Source organism: Gadus macrocephalus, chromosome 20 (genome assembly GCF_031168955.1).
Source record: "Gadus macrocephalus chromosome 20, ASM3116895v1".
Taxonomy (NCBI): Eukaryota; Metazoa; Chordata; class Actinopteri; order Gadiformes; family Gadidae; genus Gadus; species Gadus macrocephalus.
In genome coordinates, this window is record NC_082401.1 from 20,685,473 (window position 1) to 20,710,268 (window position 24,796).

General features: G+C 45.1%; 2 protein-coding genes across 2 annotated transcripts in view; both read left to right on the plus strand.

Moving 5' to 3' along the window:
* The window catches only part of ahr2 (aryl hydrocarbon receptor 2), a 43,980-nt gene extending 37,427 nt beyond the window's left edge, over window positions 1–6,553 (plus strand). The window contains exons 8-11 of the mRNA XM_060039335.1: window positions 898–1,007; window positions 1,313–1,454; window positions 1,810–3,934; window positions 4,284–6,553. Coding sequence (XP_059895318.1) covers window positions 898–1,007; window positions 1,313–1,454; window positions 1,810–3,934; window positions 4,284–4,391 — 2,485 coding nt within the window. The 3' untranslated portion in view covers window positions 4,392–6,553. The remainder of the gene's footprint in view (window positions 1–897; window positions 1,008–1,312; window positions 1,455–1,809; window positions 3,935–4,283) is intronic.
* Window positions 6,554–9,236: 2,683 nt separating this feature from the next.
* The window catches only part of ahr1b (aryl hydrocarbon receptor 1b), a 33,400-nt gene continuing 17,840 nt past the window's right edge, over window positions 9,237–24,796 (plus strand). Inside the window, exons 1-2 of the mRNA XM_060039339.1 lie at window positions 9,237–10,572; window positions 12,512–12,699. Of these exons, the coding sequence (XP_059895322.1) occupies window positions 10,532–10,572; window positions 12,512–12,699 (229 nt within the window). The 5' untranslated portion in view covers window positions 9,237–10,531. The remainder of the gene's footprint in view (window positions 10,573–12,511; window positions 12,700–24,796) is intronic.

Sequence of the window (24,796 nt, forward strand, 5' to 3'; positions counted from 1 at the left end):
AAAATGTTTTGAGATTAACTTTGTTCCAATGATGTGAATGAAGTTTACTTAAGTGCAGCCTCGCCCACAGTCTAGTCGCTGCAGAGCAATCCTATTACCCCCGATTACGCCCTGAATACTCCCATTCGACATCTGACCTAAATGACCATGAAATTGTGTTTTCCGTCGCGCAAGAAAAGAACCGTTGTCGGGTTTGTCATGTGTGTCACTAAAGTGAGCCTTGACGATAATTAAACACAGAGACAAAGAGAGTTGTGTCGAAGAAGTTCCTTCTCAGACCTAAAATACTGTACAGAGAGGACAGCACTGAGATGTGCTTTACTTTTTATCATAGCACTGGGTTGAAATTAGCTTTGGGTGACCAGAAGTCTCGTTTTCCTGTGACAGTCCAGTTTTCTCGGGGCCTATACCTGGTCGGAGCCGTCCCTGGTAATGTCCCAGGTTTAAAAATAGGATCGAGGTTGTTCATTGGTGTTAAATTATTGGCGATTGGCTTAGACGTTTATTAAACAATCAAAAGTAATTAAATATTTGTATTGAATTAAGTATTAGAATAAAGGAACAATGGCGCTTCACTATTTATGCATTGCATTTAACTTATTCCTCAATAATATTGAAGATGGACTCAGCTTTTTCTTCATTTCCAAAGACATATGTTACACTTATTTTAAGAACTTAAGAAACGTTAATGGTAAATGTGCATGACCATCTGATTGGTCAATATGTTAGTTAGTTATAAATGCTCTGTTTCACACACCAAAAGTTATGTATAATAACCTCTTCTTTGTTGAAGTAAATTTGTTTCACTAAGTCACCGATTGCTTGAACTGTTGGTTCACTGAGGTTTATTTAATGCTAATGCTAACGCTAACTCCTGTTGCTCCCTCTTCATTGCAGGGGGAAGGTTGTTCTCGGCTACTCGGAGCTCGAGTTGTGTATGCGAGGCTCGGGGTACCAGTTCATCCATGCAGCTGACATGATGTACTGCGCAGACAACCACCTACGCAGTATGTTGGCACGCCACCCCTCAAAAACCTGAAATACCCATACGTTTATATGAAATGCTAATGTGTGTGTTTCTGATAACGGAAATGTATCAGTACTGTCTTACTGTGTTTCAGCGTTGCACTTTAACTAGCATGATTGGCATACACTATTAGCAAATGCTAATTGTATATAACCTCAGCTATCGCAAGTTTTTTTTGCAGTTAACCTTAGAGAGCACATGTGTAACAATGACTTGGAAATACAAAGAACCGGACATAGTAACAAACTTGCAACTTCATTTATTGGTGCTCCATCTGTGTTACAGTGATAAAGACAGGCGAGAGTGGGCTTTCTGTTTTCCGACTGCTGTCCAAATCGAGTGGCTGGGTGTGGGTGCAGGCCAACGCCAAGCTGGTGTACAAAGGAGGGAGACCGGACTTCATCATTGCACGCCAGAGAGCTTTAGTGTAAGTGTTGTGATCCCTTGATTACCCAATTCACCAGCTCTGCAGCCCTCATGCAAAATAACTTTACAGAATGCATTAGATACGGTTAGGGTTCGTGTTAGCACAAATAAACATGGCTAAGATGCATTAACTAAAGGATTAACACCTCCATATGTGGTGGGACCCGAAACAAATGTTTATTTTACGCTAAACAAATTCCCCATATAAAATGACGCGTACGATTCGATTTTAAGGGAGGTCTTAGAGTTTTTTCAGAACTTGAAATGACAAGAAATGCCTCCAAACCTGTTCCAACACGGAGCCTGCTCACGAACAGCGTTGCTCATTGTCACTTCCCTTCGCCCTCATTCTCCAGCAACGCCGAGGGAGAGGAGCACCTCAGGCAGCGCCGGCTCCAGCTGCCCTTCAGCTTCACCACGGGGGAGGCCATGCTCTACGAGGTGGGCCCCAGCCTCGACGTCACGCAGATCCAGACCAGTCAAACCTTCACCGGCGGCCAGCAGGAGGAGGTGGGCGGCTTACTGGGCTGCTTCCTCAACCAGGACAAGAACGTCTATGTGCAGGACTCGGAGGCCCAGCTCCCGGTGGACCAGGTGTTCATGGAGAGCCGGGCGCTGGTCAACGTGCCCTGCGACCCCTGGCAGGCCCTGCGGCTGCAAGGGGACGACTGCGGGAACGTGATGGTCAAGGAGGAGGGCGTCCCTTCTGTGTCGGCCATGATCAACACCCTGGAGGACTTCGTGGAGGGCGGGGAGCTGGTGTCGGCCCTGGAGGGGCTGGACGTGGACCCCGGCGAGCTGATGGAGTGGGAGAACACGCTCAAGAAGCTCAGTCAGGAGGAGAACGGCGACAACACCAACCAGACCAAGTACGAGCTGGAGAGCCTGCTCAGTAACGACATTTTTGCCTACGTGGACAATGTTTTGTTTAAGGAAATCGCAGAGGCTAATTTAAATACGAGCCAGTCGAGCTGCTTTTCGTCCGTCAACAATAATCAATCCGACCTCTTCGGTCAGGGGGCGCACTACTCTGGCTCCGGGGACACTTGTGACATGATGATGTTTCAGTCGCCTGCTGTTGGCGCAAACGCTCTCTCCCACGCCAAGGGCCTCAGCCCTGCGGTGGCGCCGCAGCCCATGCACAACCGGCCGGCAAGCGTAGCTGCCAAAGGCTTGCCCCCACAAACCCCGGCGTTGTTTCACAGCACTCAGAAACTCTCCCATTATGGACCCGCCATCCCTGAGGCCGTTCCCCGGCTTTCCGCCGCCCCTCAGCTGCTCACAGACTTTTTCAACCCCTCCGTCAACCTCCCGGGCCTCAACCTTCCCAAGTTGCCGTTGGCCAGCAACGACCTGCGGACCTTTGATCCTTGTGGACAGGCGTCGATCGGCCACTATCAAGGGCTGGCCGGCAACGCGATGTCCAACCAGACGCTGTCCAACCAGACGCCGTCCAAGCAGACGCTGTCCAACCAGACGCTGGCAAACCAGATGCTCTCCAACCAGACGCTGTCCAACCAGACGCTGTCCAACCAGACGCTGGCAAACCAGATGCTCTCCAACCAGACGCTGTCCAACCAGATGCTCTCCAACCAGATGCTCTCCAACCAGATGCTCTCCAACCACACGCTGCCCAACCACACGCTGTCCACCACGACGCTGTCGCCCCAATCCCTCCAGCCATGCCCCCTCACCGGAGGGCCCGCCGCCCCCATGGGGGCCAACGGACACTTTCTCCAGGGTTCCATTCAGCAACCGGCGATCCACGTGGCACCCAACGCGGTGGCCCCTGCGCCGTCCAACCTCCCTCACAATGACTTTTCCATGCCGGCCAATCCCAGCGAAAACGGCGCTCTCTTTACTGGCAACTGCATGGTGCAGGGCGGCGCCCCATTTCAAACACACAGCAACCACAGAGCACCGCAATGGCAGCCGGACCTCCAGCGCCAGCATCAGCCTCTAGCCCATGCCAGCGTGGCTCAGAATGCACACACACTGCCAGCCGGCAGCCACAGCCAAGCCTTTGAGAGCCAGCGACTCGCTGGCCTCTGGGCACAGAACTATAACGGAATGAACCAGCCTCCTCCGCACCGAGGCCTGGCCGGCCCCCTGCGGACCAATCCCAGCAGCTGCATGCTGGACAATCCCTCGCACCCGCCTCCCGCCACCCACACCCTCGGCCACCCTCACCCCCACACCAACGGCAACCTGGCCAGTGCCAACGGCACGGGGCTCGTCCCCGCCATGCCGCTGTGCCAGAGGGGCAACGAGGCCCCGGCTCTGCACCAGAGCCCTCCGAAGGGCTACGTCCAATGGGGCCAGGGCCAAGGCATGCCCCCGATGGGCACCGCCGCCACGGGCCAGGAGAACGCCGCCTTTGGCGCGACGCCGCGGCAGCTACTGCCGGCTAACATTTCCTCGGGCGCGCCAGACGATATGGCAGCCATGCCGCATTACCTGGACGGCAACAAACACACACAGGTGAGCCCGCCGCCGCCGCCGCACGTCGTCCTGGTTTGTACGCTCTAGGTGAGACCTGTATTTGAGATTGTGCAAGCTGTGGGGAAACTTTGGCTTCACAGAACAAAAATGCGTAGAGAAGCGTTTTTTCAGACATGAGCTGGGGTTTCTGGACCTTGAACATCGTCTCTCCTTAAAGAATGTACACAATCTCGTTAAAGACAACATCCTACCTAGATAATGCTATAAATGAAGTGAAAAGGATGATGGTCTGCAAATCAGTATACTATGAGCTAAGACAGAGGATAGCAACTTAACTCCATATTTTGCCCCTCTCTAACTAAACACTCACTTTGTTCTCCCAAAATAGATGCTGAGCCTCCCTACTGAAGACAACGATCTGCTCGCCATACCTCCCCTCGTCGATGGAAATATTTACTTTTCCGATCAGTCACAACTCAACTGTTGCAACTTCTGAGTTTGAAACGCATCCTCTCCTTAAACCACAGCGAGGGCGAGCGAGGGCATGGACAACGTTTACTTAACAAAGCCCTTATCAGTGCTGGGCCACGCCGCTTCAGATGTGATCATCAAAAAAATTGTATCCTTATAATTAATATTATGTACTGTATAAAAAAAGAGCAGTAGCCAGTGTGCCTTGAGTAATAATGAAGTATGAAGCCACAAGTGCATTTATTAAGGAAGGAACTTGAGCCAGCTAGGGACATTGGCTAAGTTCCTCCTCTTTACCAAAGGACTTCAGTTTTAAAGGCAATCCGGAAAGTCGTCTATTTTTCTCTAATCCTAAAGGACTAAAGTCACCCATGGATAATATCACCCCTCACGTTTTAAATGCATGAAATGCATTTAAAGAGGATGAGAAATTTATCTTGCTTTTTTTCAAGAAAACAATAAGAATTTCATTCCAAAATGGCCTCTCTAAAATGTACAAAGTGCCACATCTGCTAATACCAAATGGTGGCTTTCATTTAATTGAACACTTGTGAGTATCACGAAACATGTTGATCTAAAGATCCCACCTAGCTGACAAATAAGTGTAACCCCTTACACACAAAAAAAAGATAGTGCCTTTGTTTTTTGTTTTTTCTCCTTGCCCCACTGTATATATAGCATTTTGGAATGAAACACTTACACAGGATTTATATCTTTGTTAAAAGTCTAATTTGTGGAATCTTTATTTGTGTCTTTTTATTGTCAGTGTCCTGAACATCCTAATTGTCTGTTGTGTTTGTGTCAATGAGTAACCTTGCACTTGATCTATATACAATAAGAAGCAGCATAAGAAACAAAGTGTGTGTCTGGAAAAAATACAATTAACAACTATACTTTGTTTCATATTTAGTCCGGTTTTGGCTTGATTAATTGTATCCACCGACATGCACAAAATGCTTTTTTTGTGTGATACATGTTTTTATAAAAAAAAAAGGAAATGTAATTCCGGTTTATGTGCTGTAGATGAAATGTTTCAGAAAAGTTAATTTGGGATGCACTGATAACTGTTTGTACGTGCTATCTCTAGCCAGATAAAGGCGATCAGTATATTACAATTTTCTCAAACACTAAAATGTGAGACCAAATATTAATTCGCCCCAAAATCAAAGTATCAAAGCTTGATGTTTCTCACATTTGTAGACGGAAGCATCCTAGATTTCCATAAAAGAGGCAAAAACATAATGTAGCTTCAAACTAACTAGTCTTAGTTTGTATTGCTCCCTAAGTCAGTATTGGTATCATGTATCCCAAGTGGCAACTATAGTCATGTTATTTATTTACCTACAATGCTTCTCAATACTAATTTGGTATTATATACCCACACTGAGCCTTATAGGACTATGTAACCCCACACCTTTTTGCTTATGCTTTTCTTGCCTTTGAAACTGGCATGGAAAGTGACAAGTCGAAGACATCTCAACAGAGCTGTCCATTATTTCGACCGTATAAATAATGGAAGCTTTAAAAACGAACAGCGTATGTCGGTAGATAAATGAATCGATCTGTATGAGTGCCTTGTATTGCCCACATTTTTGGCATGTGATTGCCAATGAGATAGACCCCAACCCCTCCTCCCTATTTTGTGCCTCTCTAAACAGGAGAGCAGATCAATGTGACCTCTTTTCTTCTGACCTACTTGCTCATTGTGCTTGATGGCAAGGAGTCAGTGCAAGACAAACCAGTGGGCTGAAACCCCTCGTAACATAACCCCTACGTAGCTGTTATTGTTTTGTTTTGTTCATATGGTCAGCGTGCCGAATTGTTTAAAAACTACAAAATGTCTTTGATATTCAGTTTGAACGTGACGTTGGTGCATTGTTCTGACTGTGCCCCGTGCTATAGCCATTATAACATGGAAAACTGGGGAATTATTCGTTTTCATGCATTCGTTTTCTATGTTTCTGTATCTGCTCAAATGTACAGTAACCTTTCCTTTGTGAACCACCATCCCTCCCCCCCCCCCCCCCCCCGCCCAACAGTTATACAGTTTATTATATAGACCACTTGTATTTAGCCAACTATACATTAGACTATGTAACATACTATACCGAAAATAACCAAGCCTTTTGACAATTGTTTCATTCTTTTTTCATATTAAATATATTTGCAATGATTTGCATTATGCTACCATGTGCACTTGTGTTTCGTTTAAATGTTATGAATGAATCACAGGGTAATTTCATGGCTCTAACCCAAATAAAGCACCACTGTCAATTCCAGACTTCCAGGATACTAAACCAAGCCTTATTGCCATGAAAGGTTTTGATAGTGAATTAAAAACGATAGTTGATGGCTCAGTAAATCCTAAAGTAATCCAGCTGCTCGATGCAATAAACATTAGGATCACTAGGGGGCGCCGAGGTTAATTTTAATTATCTAGTAAGCCCTTTTTCCACTTACAACTATGTAAACATAAATGGTTTCGAAATTAACGACGAATATGATTACACAAAAGGGACCCTGGAAAAAATTTTGTTCTGAAATCTTAAAACCATCATGGCCAATTGAACATCACTTATTCATAGGAAGCAACAATCAGTCATCGTGAATCAGACTGTGATACATGAGTCCTCAGTGACTCGGCACACTTAAAACAAAGTTTGAACCTGCAACCATTTCCCTTCTCATTGTTATACCGTGTGTGTAATGCTGTGAGCTCATCTACAGAGTATGACATTGATTTCAACACTCTGCGTTCTTCAAAGTCCATCACACAAAGAGAGAGATTTTACAGAGCATGCTGGCAAGATATCACTATTAAAAGAGTTCAAATGTGTCTTAGTATTATTAGTATTATCAATTGGAAAATTCCTTTTGGTATTGAAGAAGTTTCAAGGTCAGGGTTAAACTGTCTTGTGACTCAGTTTGTGAAGGATCACATTTTCTGAAGCTACCAGTTATTTTCTTAAAACTGTATTTTATTTTTCTTATGAAATAACATTATGTGCTTATATAATGCTTTTTCCAAACCAAACTAGGACGGAAGCCAGAGTTTAAATTATCCCTTACAAAAGCCACAAGTCCTTGACATGGATATTTTTCTCTCTTTTTATTTTTTCTTTACTTGATTATTTCCAAAGTAAGCCTCTCTTTTAGGTGGGGGCAGGGGGGCTGGGAAGTGCTTGCGTGCGAGCATTATATTATAGACCACTGTTGTAAGATTGACTTTATGTTCCGCTGTAGTTTTTCCCATGTTAAGGCAATGCAAACATCTAATAGAAATAGAGGACGATGACATTGTGAGAGGTCAAGCAGCACTATCAACACATCAAGCTGTCAAAGTTGAGGTGAGAAAGAGGACAGTTCAAGAGGACAGTCCATGGGATGGACATGCACTTGCTGTCACACACGTGTGTGTGTGTGTGTGTGTGTGTGTGTGTGTGTGTGTGTGTGTGTGTGTGTGTGTGTGTGTGTGTGTGTGTGTGTGTGTGTGTGTGTGTGTGTGTGTGTGTGTGTGTGTATGTATGTGTGTATGTGTTTGCATGCATGTGGGTCTGTGTGTGAATGCGTGTTTGCGTTCATGCATGCACTTGCTTGGGAATGTAGGTGTGTGTGTGAGGGCATGCACGTGTGTGTCTTGTTATGTTTGTGTGTGTGTGTGCTTGCATTGTGTGAGTGTGTGATTGTGTTTTGATTGTGTGTGTTTTACCACGGAGACCGGCGACGAAGATGGAGTGGCTTTTCTGTTCTCTCCCGGTGCCAGCGATGGGAGCATGAAAAATGCATCGGCAGCCGTGACATTGCGGCGGTCCCACGGGAGTCCCTGTGTCCAAACAAACACGGAACCTCTTTCACCACCCCACGCCCCACCCTACACAAACACACACACACACACAGTACAACAACACCCCTCTCCAGCCCCACATCCACTTCCTATCCCCTCGACACACAAACACACACACACACACACACACTCACACACACACAGATGCTTCTCTGACCCAGCCCAGTCCCTCTGTCCATCCACCTGGCGTCCAGGAGGAAGTACGAGCAGCCCTTCCCGTTGGTGGAGGACGGGCGTGCACTGTGTATATATGCATACAGCGACCTCGCTGTAGGCCCTGTGTGTGTGCAAAGGTATTTTCCTAAGGGCCCATGCAAACAAGTTTTGAGTTCTCAGACTCAGGTTGACGTAAAATCACTTCTTATTCTTAGAGTGTTGTATTGACAGCCAGACTCCAATGACCTACATATGGTGTGGCACACATCTATGGTATGCCACCAGACAGGGATGTCTACAGCCTCTTTCAGGCCATTACGTATTCATTTGGTTTGCGGTCTCATTAAAATGGATGCAGACTGCAAAACGGTGTTGTACTTTAAGGCTGGTGAGCCAATGTACAGTCGATGACAATACAGTGAATAATAGATACACCATAACATTGAGTTATGGAGATGTCGCATCCAGGTTTGCGCCACACTCAGCAGTGTGTGTGTCAGTGTGTGTGTGTGTCTATAAGCATTTGTGTCTGTGTGTGTGTGTGTGTGTGTGTGTGTGTGTGTGTGTGTGTGTGTGTGTGTGTGTGTGTGTGTGTGTGTGTGTGTGTGTGTGTGTGTGTGTGTGTGTGTGTGTGCGTTTTAATGTGTGTGTAGGGATTGAGTAGGGGCTCACCGCTTGCCTCTATCAGAGCCGTGACAACATGACCGACAGCAGCCTCAAATCAATACAAGACAGGCAGCAAAGTGGAGCCCCTGAAGCCCCTGCAGAATGGTGGCCTATATCTTTTGGTCCTGTATGTGTCAGGGGCACACAGAGATTGTGATTGTGCCCCCCCCCCCCCCCCCCCCAGGGCCTCATCCAGTCACAGGACTGCTTGTAGTCCTTTGCATTTCCACTGCTTTTTGTCTGTTGTCAAAACAGCCGATCATAGCGACTCTGTGCCCTGTGTAGTCATGGGTCACTGCAGGTTGAGAATGACTGAAAAGTTATGAAAAATGACTGACCTGCATTCATGAACGACGGTGTTACTTGGCAGTCATACATTTCTGCCAATTAAATGCTTTGTAATATGCTTTAATCTGGTCAAATGAGCTAAACATAAATATAATCAATATTGAGAGAAATATTACATCCGAGATAAAGGGAAGGTCAGTCTCTCGTCATCATATGAAGCCTCTTCATTGGCTACACGGGGAATGCAGAATGAACATTGGCAATATACCTCAGGTAAAATACTATTGTGTCCCCTTCTGTTGAATGTCACTGCGATGTTAGATGTGAATTCAGCTGGTTACATTATTCAAAAGTCTAACCTCTGACCCACATACAGCAAGGCCACTTAGGCTCAACATAAACCGCTAGTCTATCAACTAGACGCCGATTGGTCGAAAAACCGCACGCGGGGGCGCGCAAGCATGACGCGTCGGCCTGTGTTTCCAGGAGAGATTCTCATATGCCAACGCAGACTCCCATGTCTGAAGAGCCTGCGCGACCCCGTTCAAATCTGTGTCGGACACTGTTGTGCCCGCTAGAGGAATGCGCGTGACCGGTACCCGGACCTGACGCGTTCAATTGAATTGGTTAAAGCCTTCTTGAGTCTATACAAAATAAGAAAAGTGATTATATTTCTTAATGTGAACGCGTCTTTTTTCTTTCGGTGTTTTTTTTGACGACCGCTGATGGCTACGGTTTGTTTAGCGGGAACCGTTGAACTACGCCGCAAAGTCATTGCAATGTAGAGCAACCTTTTTTCGATGGCGACACTAACTAATGCTGGTTCTTCCCGGGGTTCACGTCCAGCGCTCCACTGAAGCCGCGGATATCCGGCGTCTCATGCACAGACTATCTTTTTTGATAGATCAGGACCCGGCCTGCCACTAATAAGATGCTCAGCACCACTGACGTTTTGAAGTCCCTCCATGTTTATATTTTTTAAACTCAATTAGACGACGTTAAATTGTTCTCAGTCATTCATTGAGTTGTATGTGCATTTTATTTTTATTTGCATTGCTGAACGTTGCAGTTTGTTTACGTTCTTGATCTGCGGGATTAGTGTCAGAACAATTCTTTGGTGGCTTTATGTAGCGCGGGGTCGCAGACGCGTCGCTTAAAACATTTTTTTCCAAGGATCATTTGGGGGGCTTACATAACCCACAGCCATCACCATGTATGCCGGGCGAAAAAGGAGAAAACCGGTACAAAGAGCGTAAGTACATCTAACAAATTAAATTAAATATTAACTACCTCCTTGGTTAAGGTCTGTCAACCCGATGATGAAGGGATATAATAAAATAGGTAGGCCTACTCTCTCCATCCCCCTTCACCAAATGCCTTGACATCTCTCTTGACATGCAGAATTGTCAATGCAGATAGCCTGTATTTGGATGGATAGATGGATTATTAGATCAAAACATATTGAAGTAAAATAACAATCCTGGGTGTGTGGCCTATATTTGTATTGATTTACTGGAAGCTGGAATCGTAGCACCTCTGTCCTCTCTTTGACACCGAGTTAATTAGACGCACGTCCACTTGCATTACTTACTCTGAAGCAGGGCTGAATCTGTTGTGTGAAAGTAGAGCAAAAAAGTGTGGAAAGGCGTGTTCATAATATGTTACACTGTATATAGTATATCAACGGCGACCGAGTATATCGGTCGCCGTTGAAATGGGCCTGCCCACGGAGGCTTGTCTAATAACCTTCAGGATTATGTTTGATATTTTATTTTATATTACTTTTCCATTTATATATTTATAAGCCTACGTTCTGTTATCACCCGAAAATTCAATTCGATGGAGGACCTTGAGTACATGGGTCCTCTGAAGAGGTCATGGGCCAGGCTGAGTGACAGCACACCACACAGTTGTTTTAGAGCTAAGCACCAATTAATCATTCCCGAAAGTCAAACACTGTTCTCTGATTATTTTTAATTATATTTCGTGTTCGTTTTTGTCTTGCAAATTAGTGGCATGTTGATTTGCAACATAGTTTGCGATATTTAAATCAATAGGCCTATGTAACAGGGTTCCAGGCCAAATATTCTGAGTATTTGTTTATTTGAAGTTTGGCAGGCTAATGATTCTGTTTTAATGATGGTTTATTAAACGATTTTCATTGAATAGATGTTGATTAAATCAGACATCAGTAGCTATAGCCATATAGGCCCTGAAGCAGCCTATATTGGTTTAAATAGGCCTGCAATCTCCTCTGAGGAGAGCCTATAGACCTATCCATCTCAAATGGATAGCCTTTTCAAAGCAGGAATAAATAACAATGTTATTCATTCAATGCATTTAGGTAAATAATATTGGTACGCTAGTATAGGCTGGTAGACCTTTAGTATTTTTTTTAATAGCCTATAATTAATGCCAAAGACCATTGCGTCAACAAGTCGCGCTGAGAGAGGACATCATTGGGTGTTTGTTTTTTTATCACATGGGTGAATGGATATAGCACAATATGAACTAAGTGCACGGCTCATTTCTCATTTAAATTAGGCACGATGAAGCCTTACACAGAGTAAAAAATAGACATGGTTTCTTATATAGCAGTTTGAACTAATGCTATTTTACCCCTTTTAAAATGTTTAATACATCTGCAGGTGATCCTTTATAAAAACCTTGGCATATGATGCATGGGCTCTTTATTTTTATTAATTGTTACCTATTGTTGTTTTGTATGACACATGGTAATAGGCTATTTCACTTTTCTATATATTCTTCCAGATTAAATATATACCAGGCTTTATTGTTTTAGATGTGTGAACTGAATCAATATGACACATGTCATTTAACAGAAAATGTGATTTGTTTATGTGATTTTATTTTTTCTGGAGGGATTGATAGATCGACTGAACTAACTGACATATATATTTTTTCATGTTCGTGTTCTTTGCCCAAGTGTACATTTCTTTTAGGTAGGGCATGTGGCAAAATATTGACTAGGCTTTTGGATAGCATCATAACATAAACTAAATATTTAATGTCACTGCTCTTCATGGCTACATCACAAGAAAAATATATCAGTTGGAAGATGTTATTTAGCTGCAATTATCAACCAGCTCTACTAGGAATCCGATATCTCATCATCTAGTCAACTGATCGTACTTAACCATCATCTATTTTATGGTGCTTCTATTTTCCAGCGTTAAGCAAGTTTCAAATGAGGGCTCCAAGTCGAACCCCTCCAAACGGCACCGAGACCGTCTGAACGGGGAGCTGGAGAGGCTGGCCAGCCTGCTGCCGTTCCCCGAGGAGGTGACCACCAGCCTGGACAAACTCTCCATCCTCCGCCTGAGCGTCAGTTACCTCCGGGCCAAGAACTTCTTCTCAGGTACACTTAGCTGAAGGACCCAGACCCTTACCTTTCCTATGCAACACTGTTTACACAGTGTTAACACAGTGTTAACACAGTGTTAACACAGTGTTAACACAGTGTTAACACTGTTTACCTCATCTGTGCACATATATAAAAACAGAGATTTAATTAGGATGGAATTTTAATTTGAATTATATTGGACCTGATCTGTTATAATATTGTTATATTATAAAAGTATATATTACTTTTATGCTGTTCCTGTAACTTTTTGTTTTTGACAAATATAACTTGGATAATTGGAACTTGAACGATAATTTCTTATTTTTAAACAACTTCTTATTCGATAAACTTTGCCATTCAACAACAGTAACAACTTCCTATTGCACAAACATAGCCATTCAAGAAAATAAAACAACTTCTTATTCGATAAACTATGTGTATTGGCGAACAGAAACGACATCCTATTGGATGAACTTAGCTATTCAATAACAGCAACACGTTTAGTGTATACATTTAGCCATTAAAGAAATATCAAGTTGTTCTAAACAAGAACAACTTTATAAAAGTACAATTGTCTCATCTCATCTTCATCCGCTTATCCGGGGTCGGGTCGCGGGGGGAGCAGCTCAAGCTTTACAAAACAATTGTACTTCGACAATATTATAATATTATTTGTGAAATGTGCCAATACAGTGTGTGTAAAGAGGTGACACTAAAATTGGTTCCATTATCAGCAGAAAAGGAGGAAGGAAACATATCCATTATTCCTCATGAGGAGTTTTTCATGTGACGAATATCGAGTGAGTGAGCAAATCGATGGGTTTGAACGTGGTCTAATGGAGTCTACCTTCAGGCCATTCTTCCAGAGAAATGCAGGTTTTGTGTTTGAATGCTCAGTATGGGAGTCCTGGGCTGCATGCTCGAGGTAAAGAACATCCCCCCCCAACCCTGGGCTGGGATGCACTACGGAGAGGGCAGCCAGCGTTGGCTCTGATAGACTGGGTTTTAAAATTAGTTTAGCAATGATAAGATAAGACAATATCTCACTTTATTAATCCTGAAGGAAATGATTGTGCCACAGATGCCAAAGAAAACATAAGAATGCAAACAACGGGGTAATATATCTTAAGTGTTGGTGTAATGATTACACCAGTGCCTCGTAGAATAACAATAAAGTAAGGTACAATTTGTAAAATTAGTAAACAAAAATGGCCACGGTTCTTTCAACCGTTAGGAGTGTGTCAAAACACTGGCGCTCCTTGATGGCCCTGTATGTGTGATGTGTTTTCAGACGCTTTCACAACGCATCTTATCAGCTCCAGGGCTGAGGGAGAGCAAGAGAGATGGAGAGAGACAGAGGGAGGGAGTAGGAGGAGGTGAAGAAGAGAGGGAGAGAGAGAGAGAGAGGGAGAGAGGTTGAAGGTGAAGAAGAGAGGGAGAGAGAGAGAGGGAGAGAGGTTGAAGGTGAAGAAGAGAGGGAGAAGATGAAGAAGAGAGGGAGAGAGAGTGAATGAGAGTGAGAAGGAGTGGGAGAGTGAGATAGAGCGCGAGAGAAAGAGTAATAGAGTAAGAGAGAGGGGGCGAGGGAGAGGAGGTAGCCAGCCAAGCTTCAAACTATGTCATTCTTAGGGAAAGGCTCTTAATATTTCATCGCAGCCCTGTGTGTGTGTGTGTGTGTGTGTGTGTGTGTGTGTGTGTGTGTGTGTGTGTGTGTGTGTGTGTGTGTGTGTGTGTGTGTGTGTGTGTGTGTGTGTGTTTATGTGTGTGTGCATGTGTCTGTCTGTCTAGCTGTCTAGCTGTCTGTCTGTCTGTATCAGTGTGTGTTTGCCACTGCAATGTGTCTTTTGTTTTGGCAATAAAGGAGAAAGTGTGTTGGCTGTGTCCTTTTAAAGAGGGCAATACGGGGGGGCTGCATTGTGAAGACATAAGGGGGGCAATAATGGTCCTGCAGCGGAGCAGCCTCTCCACCACACGGCGAGTGCAGACGTTATTTTAGGCCGGGGACCTCACAAGAGAATGCTGCATTGCGGCCGTCAGATGCGCTCCCTAGCATGAATAATTAAGAGAAAACCCCAGAGTTTAAAGAATTTATGAAATGGAGGGAGAGCAATGTGTGTTTAAGACGACGACTGGCTTTCTGGAAATGACTGTTTGGGCTGGGACCGACAGGATACAGCTCCTGTGATAGCGGTGTGTTTAAGGGGAGAGGTAGCGGATGCATGTCTTTTTAATGTGTTGTCTCCGCCCTGAACGTTTGGGTTTGTTTGTGTGTTTAACTGCCAGAGGTAGGTTCGGAAATGTGTCTGTTTGAGGACCAGCAACGTTACTCATCCTCCAAAGATTAAAAAGACAAGATTGCCGTGACTGTATCGTATCGATAAACTCTTGCGTCCGTCATTCAGTTAACATCAGATTTTTGTCCGCAATGTGTATGTGAAGACATTATATGAGAGGCACATTCAAGACTTCCATATTCCCGAGCATATTGAACGATCTAATGGCGCATTGACGTGCCACAATGAATTATTGATCGTGGATGGTAGCATTAATAGGTCAAAGTGTAGCCTATAGACGGTGGCCCGTAGCCTTTTACCTAACTGCATTAACCTACTTACTGGACTGTCCCTAAGTAATTAACGAGCTAAGGGGCCTCTGCGTTAAGGAGGACGACGCTCCGGGTTAGTTCCCAGTTCATCCCTGAAAGCACAGGGCCTATGGCTGGATTTGCTGCCGCTCATGATTTGTTGTATGTAAACAGTGATAAAAAAGTCCATGTCAGACTAGGATTAGAATCACCATACCGAGTCGTCGCGTCGAGTGCTCGTGGCTCGGGGGGGGGGGGGGGGGAGGGGATATTTCTGTTGCCTTCACCGATTGGCTAGAGATTGCACGGCTTGTCCTGATAGGTCAGCGTTGTGTATCGGGTCTTTCTATTGGCCAATCTGTTGGTTATAATAACCCAGTTATGATGCAAGTGTGTCATTATTGAATGATATTATTACATATTGCGTATCTTTGTATGTGTCGCTGTACCGCAAGCTTGCGTTTTTTACCATCTAAGTAATTATTCATGTGTGAGTGGAACAAAGCCTTAGCAGAGATACGTTAATCTGTCGGAAAGTATTATGCAGTCCAGCTGCCATCTTTATCTCTGTCCCATTGATCCTGGACGCTACACAATAATAACCCCTCTCAAATCTGAGCTTTGGAGAGGCTTGGGAGTGCCTTCCTCCAGTGGAGAACTGTGATCGCATCTTTCTCAGCCAGCACTCTGCAAACACTTACCCAGGGCCATTCCTTGACCTCATGTCCATAGTATGAAATGCAATAACAGTTTTCTGTCCATCAAAGAATATCAAAGAAATTATTGTAGAGTTTCTAAGTTTACCATTGTAAGCAGAACAACAACCAATCTAAACAAATACCATCAAATGCAGCTATTACGCAGCCTCAAGCCTGTTTCCAATGATCCAATATGGATGAAGTCTCTGTTTCCCCCCCACGTCAATGTGAGTATGTCTTCGATCTGCATTTTTATCGTTGTTTTGGTTGCTTGGGACACTAATGGAAGTCCCAAGAGCTTGGATGGCAGCTCTGTTTTGCATCTGTTTGCCACATTCATGTGTCACCGGCTCCATGTACACTCTCTCTTTCACCCGGCTGCTGCCCGAAAGTGTTACTCCACTTACAAGGCAGGGGGTGAGGACTTTTGCAAAGGCTTGTGAGCAGAACAAATACACACACAATGGCGGCTCCCCCCCCCTTCCCAAGTGGCTTGTTGTCCTGGGATAATCCACTGCGGAGAACGGAGGATGCGGTCTGTTAGCAAATTGTAGTCGTATCCCTCTCTCTGTGGAGCCCCCTTTGTAGCACGTGGGCCTCACTGGGGACCCCCTGATGTTCTTTTAAGTGCAAAGTGCCGCTTGTCCAAGGTTGTTCCGCCCCCCGTTCAGCACAGGCAAGGTCAAAGTCAAATAAAGAAACCGGAAACTTATCATTAAGAAACAATTGTAAACAATGGAGTGGTTGGACTTCCAGTAAGCCATATATCAACGTCTACACATCCCCCTCCTAAAACCTCAAACCCAATATTTACCTCACTAACTCTCAAATGGTCTAAATATGCAAACCCTGTGTTTCCAGATTTCTAAACACCAGCAAATGAAACGTCAGAATCGAGGTTGACTGATTGTGTGTTGATTGAGTCTGAGGAGGGTTTTCGAGAGGCAGGCTCCATCCTACTCCCATGCCCCCCTCTGCAGAGAGACACGATCCCGGGCGACAGATCTAAGCCATTAAGAAGGCTCCGGGCAGTGTTGGAAGGGCTACCATTACCCCAGAAACAAGCGTCTTTATTGTCCTCATTTTTCTATGTGCCATTCTCCATGCACTCCCCTGGTTTACAGCGAGCAGCACCCCAAGGTGGGGTCAGACTGCAGTTAAAGAAATACAATCATTAAAGCAATGGGATAACAAAATAAATATAAGGCAATACTACATACTATTCTGAAATTGGCCATTCTGTGTAATGGTTAACTTTACTTTTGCTACTTATATATTTCAATGCTCATACTTTGTACTTTTACTTTGGGTACATTTTCATAACTTTTGCATGACTTATTTTAAAGATCGACGTACTGCATCCACTACTGCTTATACCTTGGTTAACCTCAAGACACCTTTCCCCTCAGCTTTGATTTCTCCCTTCTGATGGTGTCAGAAGGGAGAAAATAGTGGAACCATGAATCAGAACCCCTTTCCTTGGTTGAACTGTGTTCCTTGTTTGCTGGGAGCATTGAACAGTGATATAGGTGGTTCACGGATCACAGTGTAAACCTGTAAATGAAACAGAGCAGGATCAGATACAACCTCTGGTTAATAATCCAGCGATCATCTCATCGTGTAATTGTTCATGTTGCATCGTTGTTGATGCATTTTGCAATACCGTGTACGGTAAATACCGACACAGATTAGGAGGAATAATCTCTCTATGGATTTCAAAAGGATTCATCTGTCTGAGCGTTTCCTGTTAAGTATGTCGGCCGGTGAATAGCAAGGATGTTAGCACTGAGGCAGAGTTGGAAAGAGTGGAAAAAGTGACCAGGAGATTTTGAAGGTCATCGTTACAGTCTGTTTTTTGTTGTTTCACTCGCATGATTCCGGGCAGTGATCTAAAAATGACTTACCAAAATGATCACCATGATAATCATTTCCTATGTGGGGACATTTAAAACTTGGTCACACATAAACTTAGTGTAGTTAACTATGTAGTTATGACATACTTTGCTTATTCAACATCACTTCTAAGTGGCTTTGAATAAATGTATGTCTTCTAAATGAATGCATGTTAATATAATATAATGGAGTAGCAGCACTTAAACCAACATTCAATGTTGTGTTGTTTGTTTTATGGTCATAAAGTTCCACTGGATGGTAGTTTTCCTAAAAAACGACTGTCGTTTTCATAATGTGATCCATTATTATATTGCCATTGTAAAAGTCTTCCGTCACTAGGTAGAGGGCAAACAGGGCTACACGCAATGCAACTCTCTTCAGATCAAGCTAGGCAAATCAAAAATGGATTATGTAAAGTGCTATACACCTAATAGCATGTCGGATATGATATTGTTATGCTCTTTAAACTTGACAATGAACGTTTAAAGGACACTTCATGAAAGCCCTTCTCAAGTTTTGTTTAAACCTTTAAAAATGACAAATGTGAATACTATTTTTCTTGAAACTGAATCCGATCCTTCTGTTTAATGATTTATTCCTTCTCGAAGGACACGGCTAAAGGCCAGTGAAATTCCCAGCAGCTGGAAAACCCTCGCCTGCCATAGCGATAGCATGGTGGGCTTTACGTTGGAGGCTATGGAGAGACGTCATTGGCTGGCTCTACTTCCCTCTATCGCTCTCTCTTTCTGGTCGTACTATGTTGTATATCCTTGTGTACACCGGGATGCTGATTTTGTTACATAAGCTGCCTGGCTCTGGTCGTGGATAGTCTTGTGACATGTCATGGTTCTGTTCTGGTCGGGGGGTGGGGGGGGGAGGTTGTTGCTGATCTGGGGGATGCCAACCCTTCCCCCTCCCCCTCCTCTCCCTGTATTGTCGCTTGTTAGCACGCAGATGAGTGGGTGGAGCTTATGTGCGCTAAGTGATCGGTAGTGGGTCATCCCTTGACTAACCCCTCTCTCTCTCTCTCTCTCTCTCTCTCTCTCTCTCTCTCTCTCTCTCTCTCTCTCTCTCTCTCTCTCCCTCCCTCTCTCTCTCTCTCTCCCACCCCTATTGAGCACGGGTTCCTAAGCTGGAACACTCACAGGGTGCTGTGTGGAATGCGGGCTACTGGTTGGGCGGGGTAGGTGTAATCGGGAATGACCCCTCCCTGCTCCTGCCCAAATCACTTCCCCCCGGCACCCCCCACCTCTTTGAGTCACGGCTCATCAGCAAATGTGCCAACATGTGATTCCGAAAAGCTTGGGAGACTGCATAGCCGCATAGGATGCCTGCTATTGCACTGCATTACTGGCCTGGTTTGTGTGTCCGTGTGTGTTCTTGTTCGGGTTGTGTGGCCATTTTTGTGTGTGTGTGTGTGTGTGTGTGTGTGTGGCTGTTCTTGTTCGGCTCGTGTGTGTGTGTGTGTCTGTGTGTGTGTATGTCGGAGTGGGGGTGTGCAGTGTGCGTGCAGCCATGTGTGTGTCAGCGGATGCAGGGTCTGTGTTTGCATCGCGTGTTCATTTGCTGCAGTGTGTGTCAGGTTGAAGCGTTCTATATTTACCCTGTGAGTCAGAGAGAAAGCCGTTCACTCACACACGGATAGAATAATTCACAAACAGATATGATCACACACACACGCGCGCGCACACCACCGCAGCTAATGCACAGAGACGCGCGCCTTCTCTCACGCCTTCTCCCGCACCTGCTGCAGTCTCCTGTATGCTCTCTCTCCCTTTCTCTCTCTCTCTCTCTCTCTCTCTCTCTCTCTCTCTCCTTTCTCTCTCTCTCTCTCTCTCTCTCTCTCTCTCTCTCTCTCTCTCTCTCTCTCTCTCTCTCTCTCTCTCTCTCTCTCTCTCTCTCTCTCTCTCTCTCTCTCTCTCTCTCTCTCTCTCTCTCTCTCGCTCTCTCTCTCTTTATCTCCACCTATTCTAGTGTATAGACGATGGTTTCAGCTTCCTGCAGGGGGGAATGAGTCGTGGCATTGATCCAAAGTAAACCTTAGCAGCGTCGCCCCTGTCCTCCTCCACTCTGCTAGCAACAGGTCATCTGGGTGTGGCCAACAGAACCAGAGTATCCGGGGGGGCAGAGGGGGGGACTTTCAAAACTGGGAGGAGAGGGGGGAGAGTGGTCAGGGTGGGGGGGGGAAGGGTTGTGTGTGTGGGGGGGGGGGGGGTTGCACTTTCACAATAGGCCCCCACATCCCCCAGTGGACTTAATATGTTTTGTTAGTGCCGTCCAAATATAGCACGGCTTCGCGGCGGAGACTTGTGCGGTTGTTATTCCGCATGACGTGACAGCAGAGATGTGCAATATGTGGGGTAAACAGAGCAGACGGCTGCAGCTCGCTCTGCACCGCGGGAGACCCCACATCACATGCAATCACTGCTTCAGGAAGGAGGCGGGCCTGGTTTGAAGGTGTTATTAATACCTGGCCAGCGGCCACACATTTTTTAAATAATCATATTTTTCTCATTCAAATCAAATCAATCTTGCTCTGGCCTAAAGAATTCTAAATTCTTCATAGATATTTTGACTTTAATTTCTTATTATTATTTTATAGTATTAGTCATATCAATAGTTAAAATATATTTTGTTATAATTGTTACAATATTATCATTTTATTTTAATATTCATATTAATAATACTATTCATAATAATGCTTATTATTTTAATTGTCATTATAATCATGATAATATATTTTATATGCTGCTATAGTAATACTAGTAGTAGTAGTAATAATATATAATTTCTAACAATTCAAATGTATATAATGATAATGAAAAATTGCAATTATTAATAAATATAGATATACACACATATTTAAGTGAAGTTTCTCTAAAATGCTCTAATAGATCCTTGACCAGTTCATGTAACATTTGGCCTTGTTCTCGGTATTTCTCTATCCTCTTTTCAAAGGAAGGGTCACCCCACACTAAATAGCATGGTGTCGAAAATAAAAACTGCTAAAATGGTTTTGGATCCAATTTGGCTGAAAGCAAAGCCCAATGAAGATACAGATCCCACCCCTCCACCTCTTTCACACAAACACAGCACACATACACACACACAAACACGTACACACACACAGGCACGCACACACACACACACACACACACACACACACACACACACACACACACACACACACACACACACACACACACACACACACACACACACACACAACACACACATATACATATACATAAACACACACATATACACACAAACACAGTTACACCTACACACACAACCACACGTTGTATGAGCCTCGAAAACTCACTTGATACGAATTAGTGCTATTTAGGGATAATGCGTGTGTGTGGTTTTGTTGGTGAATGTGTGTCTGTGTGTGTATGTGTGCGTACGTGCGAGTAGGTTGCACGTTTGTGGGAGTAGAATCCACCTAGTAGCTGCTTCTGTATTCTTGGTAAATCAAAAAAAATGAACTACTAATTGGCCAGACCCGCCCTGTCCCATGATGACCCTTGGGGCGCCATGGGGAAAATAAAATTCCCACTAAGTCCCAAGTCTATGCCGACACAGACAGATAAGTTGTTAGGAAAATAAAAGTCCCACAAGCAGGTTGGGCTGAACAGCCCTTTTGCGAATGTCTAACCTTCTGGGTCATTGCTTGTTTGTCAGATTGACTCAGTCCAATTAGTGAGAGCCAAGTAGAGGCGGTGGAAGGAATTCTTTCAGCCCCGCAACGGTTATCAGAGAACAGCCCACATTCTGCTGCAGAAATGTAAAGCTCTTTTAAAAGCTCTGCATCCCTGTTCAAGGTTATGGCATTTCTGAAGCACATTCACAGGCGCTTCTGGCACATAATCGATGCTTCATATTTCTGCGATGAAAGATTACACAATGAATAAAATGACATTTTATGAAGAATTTTACGAACCCAGCATGCTGAACTGTTATATATCTACAACCTGTTCTTGGCCTCCCTTGCAGTCATGTGGTTAATGCATTAACTCAGGAAAGCAAGGTTACAATGAAACAAAATAAACTATGCATGCATTGTGTTCAATCAGCAATTATGTCAGCAATAAAATTTCTTTATTGAGAAATGCCTGTTTCTCAGAAGATATGACAAGATGATGATTATTTCTAAGCATTACTAATAGGCAAAGTACAGAAATGCTTTCCTAATTCAAATCATTTATGTACAGCTTTTACACCTGTCCAAGCCCTGCAGTGTGGAGATACAAAATATATCCAATCTTTTAAACGATCCGTGTGAGCGTTCGGTACGATAGGAGCACTGTTGAGCCGGCTCCACCCACCTACTACAACGGCCCCGTACAGTGGAGACGTTTGGATTCCATGTGTGTTCATCACAGCCTTTGTTTGTGGGCTTCTCTTGATTGCCGAGACAAGCATATTTGGGGAAAGCCAAGCTGTTAGATTGAGCACGCCTGAGAGAGCCTTGAGGGAGTCGTCGGGGTTCTGTTTTGCCACGTGTACTCCGTGGCGGTAGAGATGTAAATTTTTCATTATGTTCACTGCTGCCTACTGAAGCCTGACATAAAGATCTGCTATTTACCCCCGCCCTCTGGCCATGCACCGGGTTATGTTTTCCTTTTTTTCATCTGTGTTGGCCCACTTTTATTTATGGATGGCTTGTGCTACTGTAGCCTCACTACTTAGCTGCCACACATCAGTCTTTTTTTTTTTTTGCTGTAATTCCCAAAACACTGAGGAGAGGCGAGGCCGAGTGGCAGAGCGATGAAGATGATGGGCAGGGTGGATGTGTAGACAGCTCCCCTCGCAGAGCCTCTCTCCTCCAGTCAACGCAGTTCACAGTGAGACCATCGTTGCAGATCACCGATACGGCTCACTAATTGTTTATTTATCATGAAAAAGTCAAAGAAACAGCTTTTTCCTCTCTCGCTGTGCACCTCTGTGTGTCGCTTCATTTGTATTTCTTTGGGGTTGGGAAAACTAGGCAGGCACTCCGACGTCATTTTAGCATCTCTTTTACCGAACGTTATTTATCGTGGCTTAAGGATTGTGTGTTTCTGTAAAAGATTTCAGCGCAGCACTTAACAACGCCATCCACAATGGCGTCGATAACAACACAGCTTAGCCAAGCAGCTGGCAAGGGAGCAACCAGCTCTCAGGATCACGGTGGTGAGTCGCCCTCATGACATCTCATCGCCATAATGCAGTCACGCTATGGATGTCAGCCGACCATGAAGGGGGACTGGCTGACTAGGCTCTGCATATTAAAGATATGAAAACCTGGGCAATAATAAAGCTGCTTTAGGTTTGATTATTCATAAAGCATAAATGAAGAAAACCAGCCAGCCAGGCCAAAAATACTGTGATGTTACAAATTGTCCAACTCATCACGGCTGATGCACTGGGATCTATGTGAAATGTATCTTGAGATCAATCCCAATTAACAAACCGTATAGACATATAATAAGAAGAAAGACCATTATAAATAATAACGAAGACCATTGTCATTGACTGTTGTCAATCAGAAGGGTGTTGTGAAGCTATGGAGGGGTAGAGGAGGAGGGGCCAACAGCATCAAGGTGTCCCCATGCGAACAAGGTCAGGGGTGTTCCTGACCAAAAGCCTTGTCCCGTGTGGGGCGGGCCAAGCCAGGTCAAGCTCCCACACAAAGCCCACATTTTCTCCAGCGCAAAGAGTCCAATGTCACTCATGACACTCTTACCCAACCCTCCTGCCGCCTCTCTCCCCTTTCCCTGCTTGTTAACCTCCCTCGCGGACAACAAACGCCTCCACAAAGAACTTAGTCATCCAATCATGTCAAGACATCACCCCTGGGGTCAAGGGTCACCACGGGTCAGGGCCCCGCGCTGCCCGACCAGGTCAGAGATTAACGTGGGCCCACCGATGGTCCCTTTCTCATGACATCGTGCGAAACCCCGCTCATTACCCGCCCCATTGTCGCCGGGTCGCTTCTGACGCCAGCGACGCGACGTAGCTGAACGGAGCGGGTTGAACGACCCACGGCTGCCTTAGTGAGCAATCTGCTCTCAGAGGAGACATAATGACATTAAGTCAGTACGTGCGGAGAGACCCAGGCAAGCGTTCAGTCGGCCGCGGCTGTCTTGAGGGTGGAGCCCTTCAGGTGGATTACACGCGGGCGACACGGCCCGTTGCAGTGCTAGAGTCCCGGTGTTTTGAACCGTAGAAGGGCCGGTGCTGCGATGGGGAGGTTGTTCGGACAGTAGGAGGCTCAAGTCAGCTGTTTAGCCATCTCGTGGTCGGGGCCATATGCCCGCACACGCTTTTGTTTTATCCTGATTGCGTATTCAAATATTTGTTGGGCCGTGTGTAGGAACAGTTTCCCTCCCTCTTTGCACCCCCCCCCCACCACACTCTCTCTCCCCCTTCTCCCTCATGTAAAATGGCTCGTTTACAATAAGCACAATCGCGATGGAGCCTTCGAGAACAATTCCAGCAATGAGATTGTAGGAAATGGAGAATCTCATCCTGGGTATGAATGACAGCCGCCGGAGCCGCCGACCAATGATGATGTCAGAAACAAGGAAAATGGGGCGGGGCTTAGGAGTGCAGCGGATGGGTTAGCCTGATGGGTTGAGAAACTCTGTCAGGGAGTGATTATGGAGGGGGAGGGAGATTGTGGAAGAAATACAGGGAGGGGGGGGGGGGGGGGGGGGGGGGGGGGTTGAGCTGATAGGGGGGAGGGGGTAAGGGGACGGTTGGGTTGGAGAGCGAGCAAGCGGCATAAGTGCAAATATAGTGACGCCTGAGGGAGTTGTCTCTTCGTCTCACTGTAAAGTGGTGGAAGTGTTTCTTCTGAATAAATAGAGAGAGAGAGGGAGAGAGAGAGAGAGAGAGCCTTGACCGCTGAACTGTTCTCCCATGTCCGTCGACCACGCCGGCGCAAAAG